The sequence below is a fragment of the Pseudophryne corroboree genome, chromosome 11 (genome assembly GCF_028390025.1).
Source record: "Pseudophryne corroboree isolate aPseCor3 chromosome 11, aPseCor3.hap2, whole genome shotgun sequence".
In the NCBI taxonomy this organism is placed as follows: Eukaryota; Metazoa; Chordata; class Amphibia; order Anura; family Myobatrachidae; genus Pseudophryne; species Pseudophryne corroboree.
The window spans coordinates 82,004,046-82,023,278 of record NC_086454.1 but is presented as its reverse complement, the minus strand read 5'-3'; the positions used below and the strand labels follow the sequence as shown (position 1 = coordinate 82,023,278).

At 44.0% G+C, this 19,233-nt stretch overlaps 1 protein-coding gene across 3 annotated transcripts in view; it reads left to right on the top strand.

Moving 5' to 3' along the window:
* CCDC73 (coiled-coil domain containing 73) overlaps positions 1–19,233 on the top strand; it is a 410,197-nt gene that overhangs the window by 216,564 nt on the left and 174,400 nt on the right. For all 3 annotated transcript variants that reach the window (XM_063944472.1, XM_063944471.1, XM_063944473.1), the window contains one exon: positions 14,400–14,535. In XM_063944472.1, coding sequence (XP_063800542.1) covers positions 14,400–14,535 — 136 coding nt within the window. The remainder of the gene's footprint in view (positions 1–14,399; positions 14,536–19,233) is intronic.

The following is a 19,233-nucleotide window of genomic DNA, read 5'->3' as shown; positions in this document are numbered from 1 at the left end:
TATTTCAATTTATTTTTTAATACAAAAATAAATACAATTTTAATTCTTCAATACATTTTTAAAATGAGAAGTTTTGTGTGGTTTTTCTTTAAATTATTAGTTGATAAAATGTAAAATGGCATTTCAGAGATGCAGTGGTATTGTGGTAGGTCGCCCATGGTACAGCAGGGGAACTGTCTTGTCCCTTGACATCCACGCTGGTTCCTGCACCTTGGGAAGGATACTCCGCAAGACCTGTGGAAGAGAATAGTATGGTGTCATCCAAAGACAAGGTACAAGCAACACTTGGAAACAAGCAGGTTACATCGGCCTTTGTCCCAAATGCAACCCTCCGGCACTTGAGAAACAAGACATCCAAACATTCCCTGAAACAGCGTAAGCATTGCAGTGTCGGGGCATGATTGGATGTGCAGTTTTACAAATTTCGGAGGGCTGCACTTTGGACATGCCGGGGTTACTTGGTCAAGAGGGAGTTTTGGGCAATACATCTCACTTGAGGGGGGGTGTCTGCTACATGGCAGAGGTTCAGGTCCACATCACAAGTAGGTCGCCCATGGTACATCAGGGGAACTGTCCGGTCCCTTCATCCACGCTGGTTCCTGCACCTTGGGAGGGATACTCCGCAAGACCTGTGGAAGAGAATAGTATGGTGTCATCCAAAGACAAGGTACAAGCAACACTTGGAAACAAGCAGGTTACATCGGCCTTTGTCCCAAATGCAACCCTCCGGCACTTGAGAAACTAGACATCCAAACATTCCCTGAAACAGCGTAAGCATTGCAGTGTCAGGGCATGATTGGATGTGCAGTTTTACAAATGCCGGAGGGCTGCACTTTGGACATGCCGGGGTTACTTGGTCAAGAGGGAGTTTTGGGCAATACATCTCACCTGAGGGGGGGTGTCTGCTACATGGCAGAGGTTCAGGTCCACATCACAAGTAGGTCGCCCATGGTACATCAGGGGAACTGTCCGGTCCCTTTATCCACGCTGGTTCCTACACCTTGGGAAGAATACTCCGCAAGACCTGTGGAAGAGAATAGTATGGTGTCATCCAAAGACAAGGTACAAGCAACACTTGGAAACAAGCAGGTTACATCGGCCTTTGTCCCAAATGCAACCCTCCGGCACTTGAGAAACTACACATCCAAGCATGCCCTGACACAGCGTAAGCATTGCTGTGTCAGGGCATGATTGGATGTGCAGTTTTGCAAATGCCGGAGGGCCGCAGTTGGGACATGCCTGGCTTACTTAGACAAGAGGGAGTTTTGGGCAATACATCTCACCTGAGGGGGGGGGGTGTCTGCAACATGGCGGAGGTTCAGGTCCACATCACAAGTAGGTCGCCCATGGTACAGCAGGGGAACTGTCCGGTCCCTTCAAATCCAGGCTGGTTCCTGCAAATCGGGAAGGATACTCCACAAGACCTGCGGAAGAGAATAAGGAGGTAATTTGAGAGTGTTTCCTCCACCCTGGGAAAGAACAAAAGGTCCCAGCAACACTGCGCATATACACTGGTTACTCAGACAAGAAGACAATTAAGGTTCAAAAAGGGTTGAGATTACCTAAAGGATAAAAAAAAAGGGGCAGACTAGATGGGCCAAGTGGTTCTTATCTGCCGTCAAATTCTATGTTCTATGTTTCTATGGAGTTTTGGCCAATACATCTCACCTGAAAGAGTGATGGCGGTGGTTCAGGTCCACATCACAAGTAGGACATCCATGGTAGAGTGGGGTTAACTGTTCCGATACTGGAGTGGTTTTGCAGAAGTGTATCCTGGGTAAAACTGTTGAAGCATGGGTACATTCCCCTCAGCAGAGTGAAGAAAAAAATATTCTTTTTAAAAATCTATTAAAAAATACTTGTGGGTCAAAAATAGACAAAACAAGTACATAATCAATTTTAATAAAAATAGATATGCTATTAGCAATAAAAAAACACAAAAAAAACATGTTTGTAAAAATTTGTATTAGATTCCGCCAGCAAAGTGAGGCGGAATGAAATTGACGAAATTACTGTCGAAAAGCACTGTTGTCGAATCGACATTCTTCAATTGAATATACTTTTGTCGACAAGGCGCATTTTGAACATTGCAGACATGTCGAATTTTGAAACTGTCGATTTGCAAAAAGTCGAATCTGAAACGGCAGGTATTTTGTCGAAAAGTACTGTATTGCATTGTCGAATCCAATTCGACAGGTTTTTTTTGTCGAAAATGCCCAGTTTTTCGACTTTCGCGGCAATTCGACCGCAATTGCATATACCCCTAAACCGGTTAAACCACCCCTTAGCTCATATGATGAAAACGAGAAAAATACTTATAACAGATTTTATCTAAATGTTGCAGCATTATATTGTAATGTTGGATATACCGGTCTATGGCCATGCAGAATGTGTATTTGGAAATATCATTAATTATTCAGTTTTACAGTAAAGAAAACACACATTGCATTTATTAAGAATACTTCCTAGTACATAAAGCGCCAACATATTTCACCTTAGTTTGAGTTTTGTGTTCTTTGCCATCCTGTCTCATCAAGAACACAAATCAGAGGCTGAGAGCGATCAGAACTATTTCAGTGCAGATTCCACAATTTATTAGTATCATTTAAAAGCCTTGCAAGGAAAATAATTGAATGAAAACAAAGCTCCCTGTGAAAATCCAGCAGCAGGTCTGGTCTTTAGCAGTAATGACAGATATGAAACGCTCCGCTGTGGACACGCTGCCAAGCTTGATTGAATAAAAGCTGTGAAAATTCTTCTGCTTGGCTGAAAAGAGAAACGATAATATTGTCAGACTATTACAAACGGGCATTTTAATTAACCGGCTTAAAAATAAATGTCTGATTTAGCTTTAAGTACCCTGACATTTGGGCTGAAAATCATCTTTAACGCTAGACTGGTTTCACACAGAATACGGAGAAATTGAATAACGTGTCCTTTGACCCGAATGGAAGTTAAACATCAACACCCAATATAACATAAACATATCTTACGTGTTAATAATTTGAGACCAATGTGCATTCTGATTCCACACTTCATGTTTAAAAAAATATGTGAACAGCCGCATGTACACTGTTAAGACTTACTGTTCCCTGATATTGTAGTTTTAATTTATTACCATGTACATTAATTAAAAAGTATTATGGGGCGTATGAATCAATAATCAGGTGCCGCAACTTTTTGTTCATTGTACAGCGCAGCAGAGAGAATCATTTTTTATATAATTATCTCGGCTATATACTAAATTTAACTCGCAGGGACAGTGCCAGCACTAACCGCGGTCCCTGTGAGTTATATTCCTGGAGTATACTGTAGGAAGAGTCTGTCACATTTGTGAAAGACTGTCCTTCAGAATCTGACACTGCTTATGCTCATAGGATCAAATATGGTAGCTGGTAGGGTGCTGCGGGAGAGGGATCACAAGATTTGTCTTCTGTGAGAATACCTCCATAGGCATAAAGTGGTATACGCCAACCTTTTCCGAGTTTGGTACATAGGCTGTTGTAACATACCCAGTATACATAAAATTATGCAGAAACTGCAGTTTTTGACAAAGGCTCCTATTGAGAAGAAACCGGTCGACTACTTCTGAGGCCCCGTGAAGCACTTTTAATGAAAGTTATTACAGAGGTAATCTTTCATCTACCTTTATCTTAATGGTCCGGGTTCCATTTTTTTTTAAATAGTGGATGTTTTTTGCTTCAGCTATTTACTTTTTGTACCCATAGTTTACTCCAACAATGGAGGAATGTATGTAGAATAAAATATTTTTTACCATACTTTTTGGATCACACCATTTTGTCTGTTCTGCTTTGACTTCCATGCACCATACTGGAAATACAGCGAGAAAATGTGTCATATTTATGGGATTTAAAGAAACTCCGATAGGAGTACTTATGCATCTTTTACCGTGAGTGCGGTACGCCATTGCTGAATATATACTTACCTATGTAGCTAAAGAAACCTTTATATACCAGTCTTCACTTATTTCTAAGGGACTTTGGGTACGTTACTCTGCTGTATCTTCATTTGGTGGGGGACGCACATTCTATGGAACACTAAAGAAACCTTTACAAACTTTCCATCAGGTGTCTAATTATGAGTTGGGTATGCTATTCCCATCATCCCAGTGAAATTTCAAGATTCCTATGGATTTTTTATTTCAAGTACCGTATTAATATTTATAAACAATACTACACATTGTACCTTCCTTTATGTTTTCCATTTCACATATTTGCTGAAAACTGATGTTTAAGTGGAATCATGAAAGACGAGAACAAGACCACCATATTCAGCATCTATATACGCATATAAGGATCGTATTGTTTGTTCTATTTTCATTTTTGAGATTTGTTTAAGGTTCATTGACATTGCCTGGACTTGTGGTTCTCAGTCTCATTGTAAACATTTGATCTAACTGAAAATAAACTACAACTCCCAGCAGCCCTTTCAGTTTATTTTCAGTTTCTTCACTAGGGCAGTGTGGTGGCGGCATCAGTAACAGTGGCTCCTGGCTGTCCAGATCCAGTCTTATCGGCAGGGCCCCTGGGACTTGCCGGGCCCTAAGAAACTGCTTTGGCCACAGAGCGGTAAGTCCACTACTGTATACGGTATATTTTTATATTTAGTGAATTAATTCTACAGTATAATGACATTTTCACCAGCTATAGGGAAGTACTGATCTTCTGTGTAGCCAGAGAATGTGTAAATTAGAATGGAAGTTGTATGTTGGATACATTGCCATTAAATAAACACTGATATAACTTCTGCTTATATTGCAGACTACACTTAACCAGAGCATGTAATATTATAAGATAGAAGAAGACACATCTGTTCTGTGAGGTCATTACTGTTACGGACCACACACGCAGTGTTATCACCTACAGTGTCTGCTAGTTAGCATGATATCCCATTGCATGGCCCCAGAGCAAGTGTGATGCACGGTATTTAGTTCAAATTGATCTGATTAATATTATTATTGGACATGTATCCATATATTGCCAATATTGCCTTGTGTGTGACGGCATATTCCGACATTACTAATTCCAAAGGCCCCAATCTTGTCCAAATAGTCCTGCCAAAAATGTGTGGCATAATTGTACAGTGAGGAGGGGGCAGGGTCGAACTGTGTGTGGCTAACATAAATGGAGTGCAAGCTTGTGTATATTGTGTATTGTGGTTGCCATCCAAATTGTGGGGGGGGGGGGGGGGGGGGGGGATCGCATCTCCTGGTAATAGTATAATGAGTTGACGATCATCGTTTTTATTCTTGTTAACATTTCTTTGAAAAAACACTTACACTTAACGACTTCTGTGCTGCGCTTAGAGTTACCTTTTCCAGAATGTGAGGACTTTGGGGGAGATTTATAAAGCCTTTTAAAGAGTGTAAAAGTTGCTGATAGCAGTCAGTTTGCTCCTATCTGTAATTTTATAGAATGTATTTAAAAAATGCTACCTCAAAGTTGATTGATTGCTATGGGCAACTTATCGACTTGCTAACTCATTAGAAAGCACATCTCCCCTATCCTATACAATAAAAGACTAATGGGGTGATTCAGATCTGATCGCTGGGCTGATAACTTTGCTGTCCTCCGTTCAGATAGTCACCACCCCCAGGGGGAGTGTATATTCACCGTGCAAGTGTGCGATCCCATGTGTACGCCGAGCTGCAAAAATCCACTGTGTGCAGTCTCTGCACAGCCCAGGACTTACTCCTACAGTGCGATGAGAACAGGCTGAACGGGACCGGAGCTGACGTCACATACCCTCCCTGAAACCGCTTGGGAACGCCTGCGTTTTTACGGACACTTGCAGTAAACGGCCAGTTACCACCCACAAATGGCCTCTTCCTGTCAATCACCTTGCGAACGCTCATGCGATCAGAATTTTCGCGACATCCTGTCGTTGATCAGCGTTGACCGTTGTTGTCCGACACGCGTGCGCATTGCGGTGCATACGCATGTGGACTTAGGACCTGATCGACCTCTGTGCGAAAACGCACAGCAACAATCAAATCTGAATTAGGCCCTAAAGCTACTCCCCTCCTCTATTATATTGTGCCGGCGGCCACTAGAGGCTGCCAGACGGACCAATTGACTCACAGGTGAAAGTGATACTGCACGGAGATGTTACAGCCTCATATACAGTAATAATATTGCTCTGACTGTTTCACACTTGCTGCTTATGGAGAGAGGATGCTAGGGAGAGAGAGTGGGACTAGGGGCAAATAGAGACTAAGGGGGTGGAGAGAGGAGTAGGGGCAGATAGGGACTGGTGAGGGGGAGGGGTTGATATAGTTAAGGACTGGGGAGATAGTGGAGTGGTAAGGGCAGATAGGGACAGTGGCGTGAGAGATGCAGAATTTTTCAATATAGGCACCTCTGTGGTTCCGCCACCAGCCACTGGAGGGCACCCGATGGAGCTCCGTTCAGGACACATACATACACACACACACACACACTATGGTGGTCATTCCGAGTTGTTTGCAGCCGTGCAAACGCTATGCCGCCACCCACTGAGAGTGTATTTTAGCTTAGCAGAAGTGCGAACGAAAGGATCGCAGAGCGGCTACAAAATAATTTTGTGCAGTTTCAGAGTAGCTTCAGACCTACTCAGCGCTTGCGATCACTTCAGACTATTCAGTTCCTGTTTTGACGTCAAGAACTCGCCCTGCGTTCGCCCAGCCACGCCTGCATTTTTCCTGGCACGCCTGCGTTTTTTCGAACACTCCCTGAAAACGGTCAGGTGAACCCAGAAAGACCTCTTCCTGTCAATCACTCTGCGGCCAGCAGTGCGATTGAAAAGCTTCGCTAGACCTTGTGTGAAACTACATAGTTCGTTGCAACAGTAAGACGCGTGTGCGCATTTCGCCGCATGCGCAGAAGTGTCGTATTTTTGCCTGATCGCTGCGCAGTGACTGAAAGCAGCTAGCGATCAACTCGGAATGACCCCCTATGTACACTGCACCCCCCACCATATACTGCCCCTATATACACACTGCACCTCCATATAGTGCCCCCTATATACAGGGCACCACCCCTCCTCCATATACTGCTCCCGCCACATACTACATACCAGTGCCGTAACTAGACAGTTTAGCGCTGTGTGCAAGAAACAGCATCGGCGGCGCCCCCCCCCCCCATATACAAATCCAGTGCGTGCCTCAGGTGCATGGCAAAAATATAGAGGCGTGGCTTCATGGGGAAGGGGTGTGGCCACAGAGCTCCTTTTTACACATTACAGCAGGCATAGCTCCCTTTTACACAATACGGCAGGTAGAGTTCCCCTTTTACACATTAGGCAGGCAGAGTTCCCCTTTTACAAATTACGGCAGGCATAGCTCACTTTTATGCATTACGGCAGGTAGAGCTCACTTTAACACAGCACGGCAGGTAGAGTCCCCCTTTTACACATTACGGCAGGCAGAGTTCCCCTTTTACACATTACGGCAGGCAGAGTCCCCCCTTTTTTTTTACACATTACAGCAGCAGAGTCCCCCTTTTTACACATTAGCTAGGTAGAGTCCCCCTTTTTACACATTAGCTTGGCAGAGTCCCCTTTTTTTTTTACACATTATGGCAGGCAGTCCCCATTTTTTACACATTATGGCAGACAGTCCCCATTTTTTACACATTATGGCAGGCAGTCCCAATTTTTTACACATTATGGCAGGCAGTCCTCATTTTTTACACATTATGGCAGGCAGTCCCCATTTTTTACACATCATGGCAGGCAGTCCCCATTTTTTACACATCATGGCAGGCAGTCCCCCTTTTTTACACATCATGGCAGGCAGTCCCCCTTTTTTACACATCATGGCAGGCAGTCCCCCTTTTTGTGACACATTATAGCAGGCAGTCCCCCTATTTTTGACACATTATGACAGGCAGTCCCCCTTTTTTTAGACATCATGGCAAGCAGTCCCCCTTTTTTTCTTTCTTTTTTTTTACACATTGTGGCAGGCAGTCCCCCTTTGAGAGAGAGAGTTATACTCACCCTCACCTGCGATCCGGCATCAATGGCAGAGGAGGCAGAGTCCAGGGAGCTGGCGGCTGCGGCATGATCCTGAGTTCTCTGCAGAGGCGGCAGTGTGGTGGAGGAATGCGGCACTCAGAGTTGGCTTCGGCGGCTGGCGGGAGACAGGCAGCGCTGGACAGAGAGCAGTGGCTGCGGCTTTGGCCCTGCTCGGAGACCTAAGATTGCGGAGTGGGGGGCGGCTCCGGTGGCTGGCGGGAGGCAGAGGGCAGCGCTGAGCAAGTGGACAGTGAGTACTGAGTGACTGTGGCCGTGCGCGCGGGGTGGGTGCTGCCGATGGTGGGCCTTCAGTGCATGTGCGCTGTGAGCAAGGTACCATCGGCACACACCTCTTCCATATACTATGCTGCAACCCCAGGTTACTTGCCATTCTGGGACTCTGCAACAAGTAGCAGCAGTAACCAGGAAACGGATGCAGGAACCACCAGACGGTCCCGCAAAGCTCACAGTGGAGGCATCAGGGACATGTGTGGCCACTTACCGGTGGGGGAGAAGGTGAATCAATCCAGCAGGAGGTGTAAGACACTGTCAGGTGAGCAGTGCGGTGCCTGGGAGTAGGAAGGGTCGGTGCTAGGGCTGCAGATGATGTGGGTGAGGAGGAGACACATAACTTGCTCAGCTGCTTTATATATACTGCACACTGGCAAAGGCCGGGGTCCTGTGCTCACCCCTCCCACACCCTGCACAGGCCATGCACAGACTGGTGTCCTCTACCCCCAGACTGGGCGGGAGCTGTGCGGGAACTTGTGAGCTTACACATGCACGTAATGATTTATATAGTGCAGCATCATTATAGTCTGCCCATTACAGGGGTGGTCTTCAGGTTGCTGGCTCATTTGCGCTCGCCCAGCTGTCGGGATTCCGGCGCCGGTATGCTGGACGACGGTACCCAACCGCCAGCAAACCATACTACACACCATTACAGATATACAGCACCTACAAATGTAGCCACGCTCATCATGGCTACATGGAGGCGCATTCGCAGCTTAGACGAGACAGCTAAGACGTGCGCGTTCCCATGAATGGGGGTGCCAAAAATGCGGCTAGGTGCAGACGATGAGCGTGGCTTTATTTGTGTGTGTGTGTGTGTGCGTGTGTGTGTATATAAAAAAAATATATATATAATATATATATATATATATATATACATACATACATACATACATACAGTACCAGTCAAAAGTTTGGACACACCTTCTCATTCAATGGTTTTTATTTATTTTAATTCTTTTCTATATTGTAGATTAATACTGAAGACATCAAAACTATGAAAGAACACATATGGAATTGTGTTGTAACCCAAAAAAATTTACATCAAAATATGTTTTATATTTAGATTCCTCAAAGTAGCCCCCTTTTGCTTTGATGACAGCCTTGCACACTCTTGGCATTCCCTCAATCAGCTTCATGAGGTAGTCTCCTGGAATGGTTTTCCAACAGTCTTGAAGGAGTTCCCAGAGGTGCTGAGCACTTGTTGGCTGCTTTTCCTTCACTCTGCGATCCAACTCATCCCCAACCATCTCAATTGGGTTTAGGTCGGGTGTGGAGGCCAGGTCATCTGACGCAGCACTCCATCACTTTCCTTCTTGGTCAAGTAGCCTTTACATAGCCTGGAGGTGTGTTTGGAGTCATTGTTTTGTTGAAAAACAAATGATGGTCCCAGTAAGCGCAAACCAGACGGGATGGCATGGCACTGCAGAATGCTGTGGTAGGCATGCTGGTTAAGTGTGCCTTTAATTTTGAATAAATCACCAACAGTGTCACCAGCAAAGCACCCCCACACCATCACACCTCCTCCTCCATGCTTCACAGTAGGAACCACACATGCAGAAACCATCCGCTCACCTTCTTTGCATCTCACAAAGACACGGCGGTTGTAACAAAAAATCTAAAATTTGGACTCATCAGAACAAAGTACAGATTTCCACTGGTCTAATGTCCATTCCTTGTGTTTCTTGGCCCAAACAATTCTGTTCTTGTTGTTCATCCTCAGTAATGGCTTCTTCGCAGCAATTCGACCATGAAGGCCAGATTCACAGAGTCTCCTCTGAACAGTTGATGTTGAGATTTGTCTGCTACTTGAACTCTGTGAAGAATTTATGTGGGCTTTAATCTGAGGTGCTGTTAAGTAGCAGTTTCTGAGGCTGGTAACTCTAATGAACTTATCCTCTGCAACAGAGGTTACTCATGGTCTTCCTTTCCTGGGGCGGTCCTCATGAGAGCCAGTTTCATCATAGCGTTTGATGGTTTTTGCAACTGCACTTGAGGATACATTCAAAGTTCTTGAAATTTTCCGTACCTTCATGTCTTAAAGTAATGATGGACTGTAGTTTATCTTTGCTTAGTTGAGTGGTTCGTTCCATAATATGGATTACAACAGTAGTCAAATAGGGGTGTCCACTGTGTACCAACCCTACCTCTGCACAACACAACTGATGGTCTCAAACACATTAAGAAGGCAAGTAATTCCACAGATTGACTCTTGACAAGGCAAACCTGTTAATTCAAAACCATTCCAGGAGACTACCTCATGAAGCTGATTGAGAGAATGCCAAGAGTGTGCAAAGCTGTCATCAAAGCAAAAGGGGGCTACTTTGAGGAATCTAAAATATAAAACCTATTTTGATTTGTTTAAAAAAAAAAATTTCCAACACAATTCCATGTGTGTTCTTTCATAGTTTTGATGTCTTCAGTATTAATCTACAATGTAGAAAATAATTAAAATAAATAAATACCATTGAATGAGAAGGTGTGTCCAAACTTTTGATTGCTACACATTCTGCATGACAGAGCCCAGCTCCCAGTAGCAGGACTTCCAGAAACCCGGCAGCTCCTGTGTGAGTAGGGACCGCCTCCTTCCCCCTATAGTCCGTCATTTTGGTGGGCTTCTAACTAGTAGTATCAATAAAGTAGGGCAATGTACAGCTTATACTTGGCTACTCTCCCAAATCATTCAAGATGCTCCCAAAAATCAGGTGGCGCTCCCGGGAGAGTGGGCAAGTCTCCCGGAGCCGCAAGATTTCCCAAGCGAAATGGGTGGTACATACAACTGATGGCGCCACTCACATTGAATTGCATCAGCATGGCTTTACAATGCCAGTAATAACAGCATTTTATAGTGGATGGCGAGCCATGATGACGCAATGGCGTCATCATGCACCCAGCACAACCCACTTCTGCTATGCCCTCCTGCAATGATGACTAAAGTCGAGAATTATGGTATGATTGTCATGTTGACAAAACAAAGGCATGTAGACATAAAGAATGTTTCATTTAAAAAAAAAATATTTCTGCCCAAATGTAAAAAAAAAAGTGTTTTGAGTTTGAGATTAAAAATAATTAAAATGAAATGTTTACTTTACCTCCACGCGCCATTCTCCATATCTGCCACGCACCCTGCTAGCCTGATGGGCTAAATTCAAAGGTGAACGCAATGCTGATGTTTGTGCAGTTGAGTGATTGTTTTACTATTGCACATGCCCGAAAAATACTCAAGTGTGTGCATACCATTGAGTGTATGCAGAGACCGCTGTTGCGTACGGAGTGACTTGCAGTAGAGCCGGCAGTGCACAGCCATGGGCGTTCCAAGGAGGTGGCCTGAATTAGTCACATGGCAGTGTCACAGGCATGTCAGTGAACTGCGTTCACAAACAGATGCACAGCCACAAAGGCTGTGCTTAGCAGAGTTTTAGAAGGAAACACTTACCAGGCCATAGGTTGTCGAAAGTGTTGATGGTGCGAGCAATGGTGTTACGATGGTGGAGTGTTTAGAGACACAGGCGCAGTTTCACTGAAAGTGGCTGCCTCAGCACTTGTACCTGCCATGGTGCACAAGAGAATGGCTAACAATGCAATTTACATATTATCACTTCCGCTGTCAGCAGTGTCCTTCTCTGAATTAGGCCCTCTGGGGACATGTATGAACTGAAGCAGTGAAAAGAGTTGAGAAGTGAGCCAGTGGAGAATTTGCCCATGGCAACCAATCAGGTGCTACTTATAATTTCATAGAATGCACTTGATAAATGTTACCTCAGTGCTGATTGGTTGCCATGGGCAATTTCTCCACTGCTTCACTTCTCCACTCTTGTCATGGCTTCATACATTTACCCTTCTGTCTCTGAAGTCTCCTCTTCATCAGATGTCTCTGCCTGTCCCCTGTAATATTCCCCTCACCTAACGTTCACAGGGAGGGGCATTGACACCCAGTCAGCTTTTTTTAAATAACAATACAATGTACTGTATATATGATTTCATTGCTATTGAAATCTGCTTTTCCTGAGTCTTAAATCTAGCTGATTGCCTTGTTTGATTGTTATGGCTTATACTATATAATATATAATTTAAAAATATTTTTTTAAATGAAATGTATAAACACGTCATTTTTAACTTATGTAAACTTAAACATCATTTAATGTGTTAGATTTGTTTTGTCGTCCAGTGCTGTACACATGTACACAGCGTATTTGACAATAAAATGCAGAGTATAAGAAGTATTGGTAGGGAAATCACCTTCTATACTGTAGGTCACTTGAGGCTTGTGCTTCAGTATTTGCAGTGACTGTATTTTTGCCTGCTTGGGCTTTTTCACATTTTGCTGTGTTACAATATGGAACCATAATGAATTTAATTAAAATGTATGCTCTCTAATCAACACAAATTACTTGATAGTGTTCCTCCCAAAAGTTGAATTCAACCATTTGTCAAGATCAATTAGGAACAATAAGTAATAGCATCAGTATTTATCTCTTTGCAATATCCATAGTAGACTTTTGATGTAAAGATTGATTAAGACACTTGTTTGATAATGGTTGTAAATGTAAAGGAACCCCTTATTTTTGCAAATCATTCAATATGGGTGTCGAAGTCAAAATATACTTTACATGGGTTTATAAAGACCTTTATGGGGGGGAATTCAGTTAGTCGCTGCAATTTACCATGACTAATTGATTCCCTGGGGACTATCCAATTAGCCCTGAAAACTGGCACTCATCAGGGATTTTTTTTCACCTGCCCTAGGCAGGAGAAAAAAATCCCAGATAAACAACATGATTTCGCGATAGTGACTGTGATAACCCATGGGTCCGGGAACTTATCATGGATCCTATGTGTTTTTGCCTGAAAATTGGTCATTTTTTTGGAGAAAAAAATCGGCTACAATTGAATTCTTGGAAAAAAAGACTGGACAATAAATCGCGGTAAAAGCTCTTTTTTTTCTCTTGAATTTATTTTTGGGCTAATTGAATTCCCCTCTATTTATTTATAGGAATGGCTGGTACCGTAGACAACAAAATTTGTATAAAGAATTTACAACAGTTTTCTTTCCCATCAACACCCAATCGTAAGGTTCCCTGCTATTTTTCTTGAACCTTTTCACTCAGAGATTTTCATCTCTAAACTAATTTCTAAATTGTATTAAAACGCAGGACGGTTTTTAATTTCCAGTTTCACTGAATACAGTGTGTTCTCTATGTTTTTCTGCATGTGCTCTTGTATTTTGTTGCCTTTTAGCATTGTGCAGTAAAATTTATTTTTTAACGTCTACAAAACTTTCTCGACAAAGACACCTTGCAGTAAGAAGAGTAGGAACTGTATTACTGCCTGTACAAGCTCATTTCTAGCTGTTGTAATTGCTCTAAGTATAGTATTGCCAATTTTATTATGTAAAAAAATGTTTAAATGAAAACAGTCTTACGACAAACTCCGTCTGAAAGCTGGAGATAGTTTTTAAAATAGTTGTTGCTTTGCTTATTATATCCATTCATTGCACTGTGTTTAATTTCATACCTTATAAAACATGAAAAATGAGCATTGTATAATCCCCTCTGCTCATGTTATGTTACCCATTCCTTTTGATTACAGTCAGCCTTTATTACGGATCTTTATATATGTATGTATAGTAATTTTAAACCTCAAAAAGTGGACCACGAACAAAAAAAATACTTTAATAGAAATTTAATAGAAAATTGTGAATAGTGTTTAACAAACATCAAATTGAAACTAATTAAATGAGATCATAGTGTTAGGGTTTAATCTAGAGACATAAAAAATAAGAGATTGCTCAATTGTTAGAGGTTATGCCTGGGTGAGTACGTTCCTGCATTTTTTAAGCAATTTAATTTCTTATATGTGCGTTTAATTAATACTTTTTTTTTATTAGTATAAAAAGAATTTTATTTTATTTTTCATTATGAGGTATTGTGTAGTTGACTTTTGAACCGAGTCATTTTGGCTTGGTGTGGTAGGAGAGTTATTACTTGTTATATAACAATTTTTATTATTATTATTATTATTATTATTATTATTATTATTATATGATATTATTATTATTATTATTATTATTATTATTATTATTATTATTCATACAGGAACAAAAACTGCAATTGTACATATTAGCAAAAGAAGACCACATTAAACAACTGAGTGATTGTGAAAAATGCTTTGGAAATGTGACACAGCAGTTTGGAATGATAAAGGAGGTGCATGAAAAGCTAGAACAAAATGGTAAATCCCATATTGTAAAAAATCACATTAACTTGTGTAAAGTATGTTTACTAGCAAGCAGTGATTTTATTCAGGCTAACTCATGGCTGAGCACATTTACGCAGTGAATTTGCAATAGCCCAGAGAACTTTATCACCAGCATCTTACATTTTCTGCATTTCTCTAACGTCCTAGTGGATGCTGGGGACTCCGTCAGGACCATGGGGAATAGCGGCTCCGCAGGAGACAGGGCACAAAAGCAAGCTTTTAGGATCACATGGTGTGTACTGGCTCCTCCCCCTATGACCCTCCTCCAAGCCTCAGTTAGGTTTTTGTGCCCGTCCGAGCAGGGTGCAATCTAGGTGGCTCTCCTAAAGAGCTGCTTAGAAAAAGTTTTTAGGTTTATTATTTTCAGTGAGTCCTGCTGGCAACAGGCTCACTGCATCGAGGGACTTAGGGGAGAGATTTTCAACTCACCTGCGTGCAGGATGGATTGGAGTCTTAGGCTACTGGACATAGCTTCAGAGGGAGTCGGAACACAGGTCACCCTGGGGTTCGTCCCGGAGCCGCGCCGCCGATCCCCCTTACAGATGCTGAAGATCGAGGGTCCGGAAACAGGCGGCAGAAGGCTCTTCAGCCTTCATGAAGGTAGCGCACAGCACTGCAGCTGTGCGCCATTGTTGCTACACACTTCACACTGAACGGTCACGGAGGGTGCAGGGCGCTGCTGGGGGCGCCCTGGGCAGCAATATTTAATACCTTTGATGGCAAAGAATACATCACATATAGCCATTGAGGCTATATGTATGTATTTAACCCAGGCCAGATATCTCAAAACCCGGGAGAAAAGCCCGCCGAAAAGGGGGCGGGGCTTATTCTCCTCAGCACACAGCGCCATTTTCCTGCTCAGCTCCGCTGTGAGGAAGGCTCCCAGGACTCTCCCCTGCACTGCACTACAGAAACAGGGTAACAAAGAGAAGGGGGGCATATTTTGGCGATATTTATATATTTAAAGCGCATATAACAAAAACAACAGCTTTTAGGGTTGTTTATATACATTTTATAGCGCTTTTGGTGTGTGCTGGCAAACTCTCCCTCTGTCTCCCCAAAGGGCTAGTGGGGTCCTGTCTTCGATAAGAGCATTCCTTGTGTGTCTGCTGTGTGTCGGTACGTGTGTGTCGACATGTATGAGGACGATGTTGGTGTGGAGGCGGAGCAATTGCCGGTAATGGTGATGTCACCCCCTAGGGAGTCGACACCGGAATGGATGGCTTTAATTATGGAATTACGTGATAATGTTAGTACATTACAAAAGTCAGTTGACGAAATGAGACGGCCGGAAAACCAGTTGGTACCTGCTCAGGCGTCTCAGACACCGTCAGGGGCTGTAAAACGTCCCTTACCTCAGTCAGTCGACACAGGTACCGACACAGATGAATCTAGTGTCGACGGTGAAGAAACAAACGTATTTTCCAATAGGGCCACACGTTATATGATCACGGCAATGAAGGAGGCTTTGCAGATCTCTGATACTGCAGGTACCTCAAAAAGGGGTATTATGTGGGGGGTGAAAAAACTACCTGTAGCTTTTCCAGAATCAGAGGAATTGAATGACGTGTGTGATGAAGCGTGGGTTAACCCAGATAGAAAACTGCTAATTTCTAAGAAGTTATTGGCATTATACCCTTTCCCACCAGAGGTTAGGGCGCGCTGGGAAACACCCCCTAGGGTGGATAAAGCGCTCACACGTTTATCAAAACAAGTGGCGTTGCCGTCTCCAGAAACGGCCGCCCTCAAGGATCCAGCAGATAGGAGGCTGGAAACTACCCTGAAGAGTATATACACGCATACTGGTGTTATACTCCGACCAGCAATAGCCTCAGCCTGGATGTGCAGTGCTGGGGTAGTGTGGTTGGATTCCCTGACTGAAAATATTGATACCCTGAATAGGGACAGTATTTTATTGACTCTAGAGCAATTAAAGGATGCGTTTCTTTATATGCGAGATGCTCAGAGGGATGTTTGCACTCTGGCATCGAGAGTAAGTGCGATGTCCATATCTGCCAGAAGAAGTTTATGGACGCGACAGTGGTCAGGTGATGCGGATTCCAAAAGGCATATGGAAGTATTGCCATATAAAGGAGAGGAATTATTTGGGGTTGGTCTATCGGATCTGGTGGCCACGGCAACTGCCGGCAAATCCACTTTTTTACCTCAGACCCCCTCCCAACAGAAAAAGACACCGTCTTTTCAGCCGCAGTCCTTTCGCTCCTATAAAAACAAGCGGGCAAAAGGACAGTCTTATCTGCCACGAGGCAGAGGAAAGGGTAAGAGAGGGCAGCAAGCAGCCCCTGCCCAGGACCAGAAGCCCGCCCCGGGTTCTACAAAGCCATCAGCATGACGCTGGGGCTTTACAAGCGGACTCAGGAGCGGTGGGGGGTCGACTAAAGATTTTCAGCAATCAGTGGGCTCGCTCACAGGTGGACCCGTGGATCCTGCAGATAGTATCTCAGGGTTACATGTTGGAATTCGAAAGATCTCCCCCTCGCCGTTTCCTAAAGTCTTCTTTACCAACGTCTCCCTCAGAAAGGGCGACGGTATTGGAAGCCATTCACAAGCTGTATTCTCAGCAGGTGATAGTCAAGGTACCCCTCCTACAACAGGGAAAGGGGTATTATTCCACACTATTTGTGGTACCGAAGCCGGACGGTTCGGTAAGACCTATTCTAAATCTGAAATCCTTGAACCTGTACATACAGAAATTCAAGTTCAAGATTGAGTCACTAAGAGCAGTGATAGCGAATCTGGAAGAAGGGGACTTCATGGTGTCCCTGGACATAAAAGATGCTTATCTGCATGTCCCAATTTACCCCTCACACCAAGGGTATCTCAGGTTCGTGATACAAGACTGTCATTATCAGTTTCAAACGCTGCCGTTTGGGTTGTCCACGGCACCTCGGGTCTTTACCAAGGTAATGACCGAAATGATGGTTCTTCTACGAAGAAAAGGCGTATTAATTATCCCTTACTTGGACGATCTCCTGATAAGGGCAAAGTCCAGAGAACAGCTGGAAGTCGGTGTAGCACTAACCCAAGTAGTGCTTCAACAACACGGGTGGATTCTGAATCTTCCAAAATCTCAATTGTCCCCGACAACACGTCCGCTGTTCCTGGGAATGATTCTGGACACGGTTCAGAAAAAGGTGTTTCTCCCGGAGGAGAAAGCAAGGGAGTTATCCGAACTTGTCAGGAACCTCCTAAAACCAGGAAATGTGTCAGTACATCAATGCACAAGAGTCCTGGGAAAGATGGTGGCTTCTTACGAAGCAATTCCATTCGGCAGATTCCATGCACGAATATTTCAGTGGGATCTGCTGGACAAATGGTCCGGATCGCATCTGCACATGCATCAGCGGATAACACTGTCACCAAGGACAAGGTTGTCTCTCCTGTGGTGGTTGCAGAGTGCCCATCTGTTAGAGGGCCGCAGGTTCGGCATACAGGACTGGGTCCTGGTGACTACGGATGCCAGCCTACGGGGCTGGGGAGCAGTCACACAGGGAAGAAACTTCCAGGGTGTATGGTCAAACCTGGAGACGTCTCTTCACATAAATATACTAGAGCTAAGAGCAATCTACAATGCTCTAAGCTTGGCGAAACCGCTGCTTCAGGGTCAGCCGGTGTTGATCCAGTCGGACAACATCACGGCAGTCGCCCACGTAAACAGACAAGGCGGCACGAGAAGCAGAAGAGCAATGACAGAAGCTGCAAGGATTCTTCGCTGGGCGGAAAATCATGTCATAGCACTGTCAGCAGTGTTCATCCCGGGAGTGGACAACTGGGAAGCAGACTTCCTCAGCAGACACGACCTTCACCCGGGAGAGTGGGGACTTCATCCGGAAGTTTTCCACATGATTGTGAACCATTGGGAAAAACCAAAGGTGGACATGATGGCGTCTCGCCTCAACAAAAAACTGGACTGATATTGCGCCAGGTCAAGAGACCCTCAGGCAATAGCTGTGGACGCTCTGGTAACACCGTGGGTGTACCAGTCAGTGTATGTGTTTCCTCCTCTGCCTCTCATACCAAAGGTACTGAGAATTATACGGAAAAGGGGAGTAAGAACAATACTAGTGGCTCTGGATTGGCCAAGAAGAACTTGGTATCCGGAACTTCAAGAGATGCTCACGGAAGATCCGTGGCCTCTACCTCTAAGAAGGGATCTGCTTCAGCAGGGACCTTGTATGTTCCAAGACTTACCGCGACTGCGTTTGACGGCATGGCGGTTGAACGCCGGATTCTAAAAGAAAAGGGCATTCCAGAGGAAGTTATTCCTACCTTGATTAAAGCTAGGAAGGAAGTGACTGCACAACATTATCACCGCATTTGGAGAAAATATGTTGCGTGGTGTGAGGCCAAGAAGGCCCCAACGGAAGAATTTCAATTGGGTCGATTCCTACATTTCCTGCAGGCAGGATTATCTATGGGCCTCAAATTGGGGTCTATTAAAGTTCAAATTTCGGCCTTATCAATCTTCTTCTAGAAAGAATTGGCTTCAGTGCCTGAAGTACAAACTTTTGTCAAGGGTGTACTACATATACAACCCCCAATTGTGCCTCCAGTGGCACCCTGGGATCTAAACGTAGTTTTGGAATTTCTCAAATCTCATTGGTTTGAGCCTCTCAAATCGGTAGATTTGAAGTATCTTACATGGAAAGT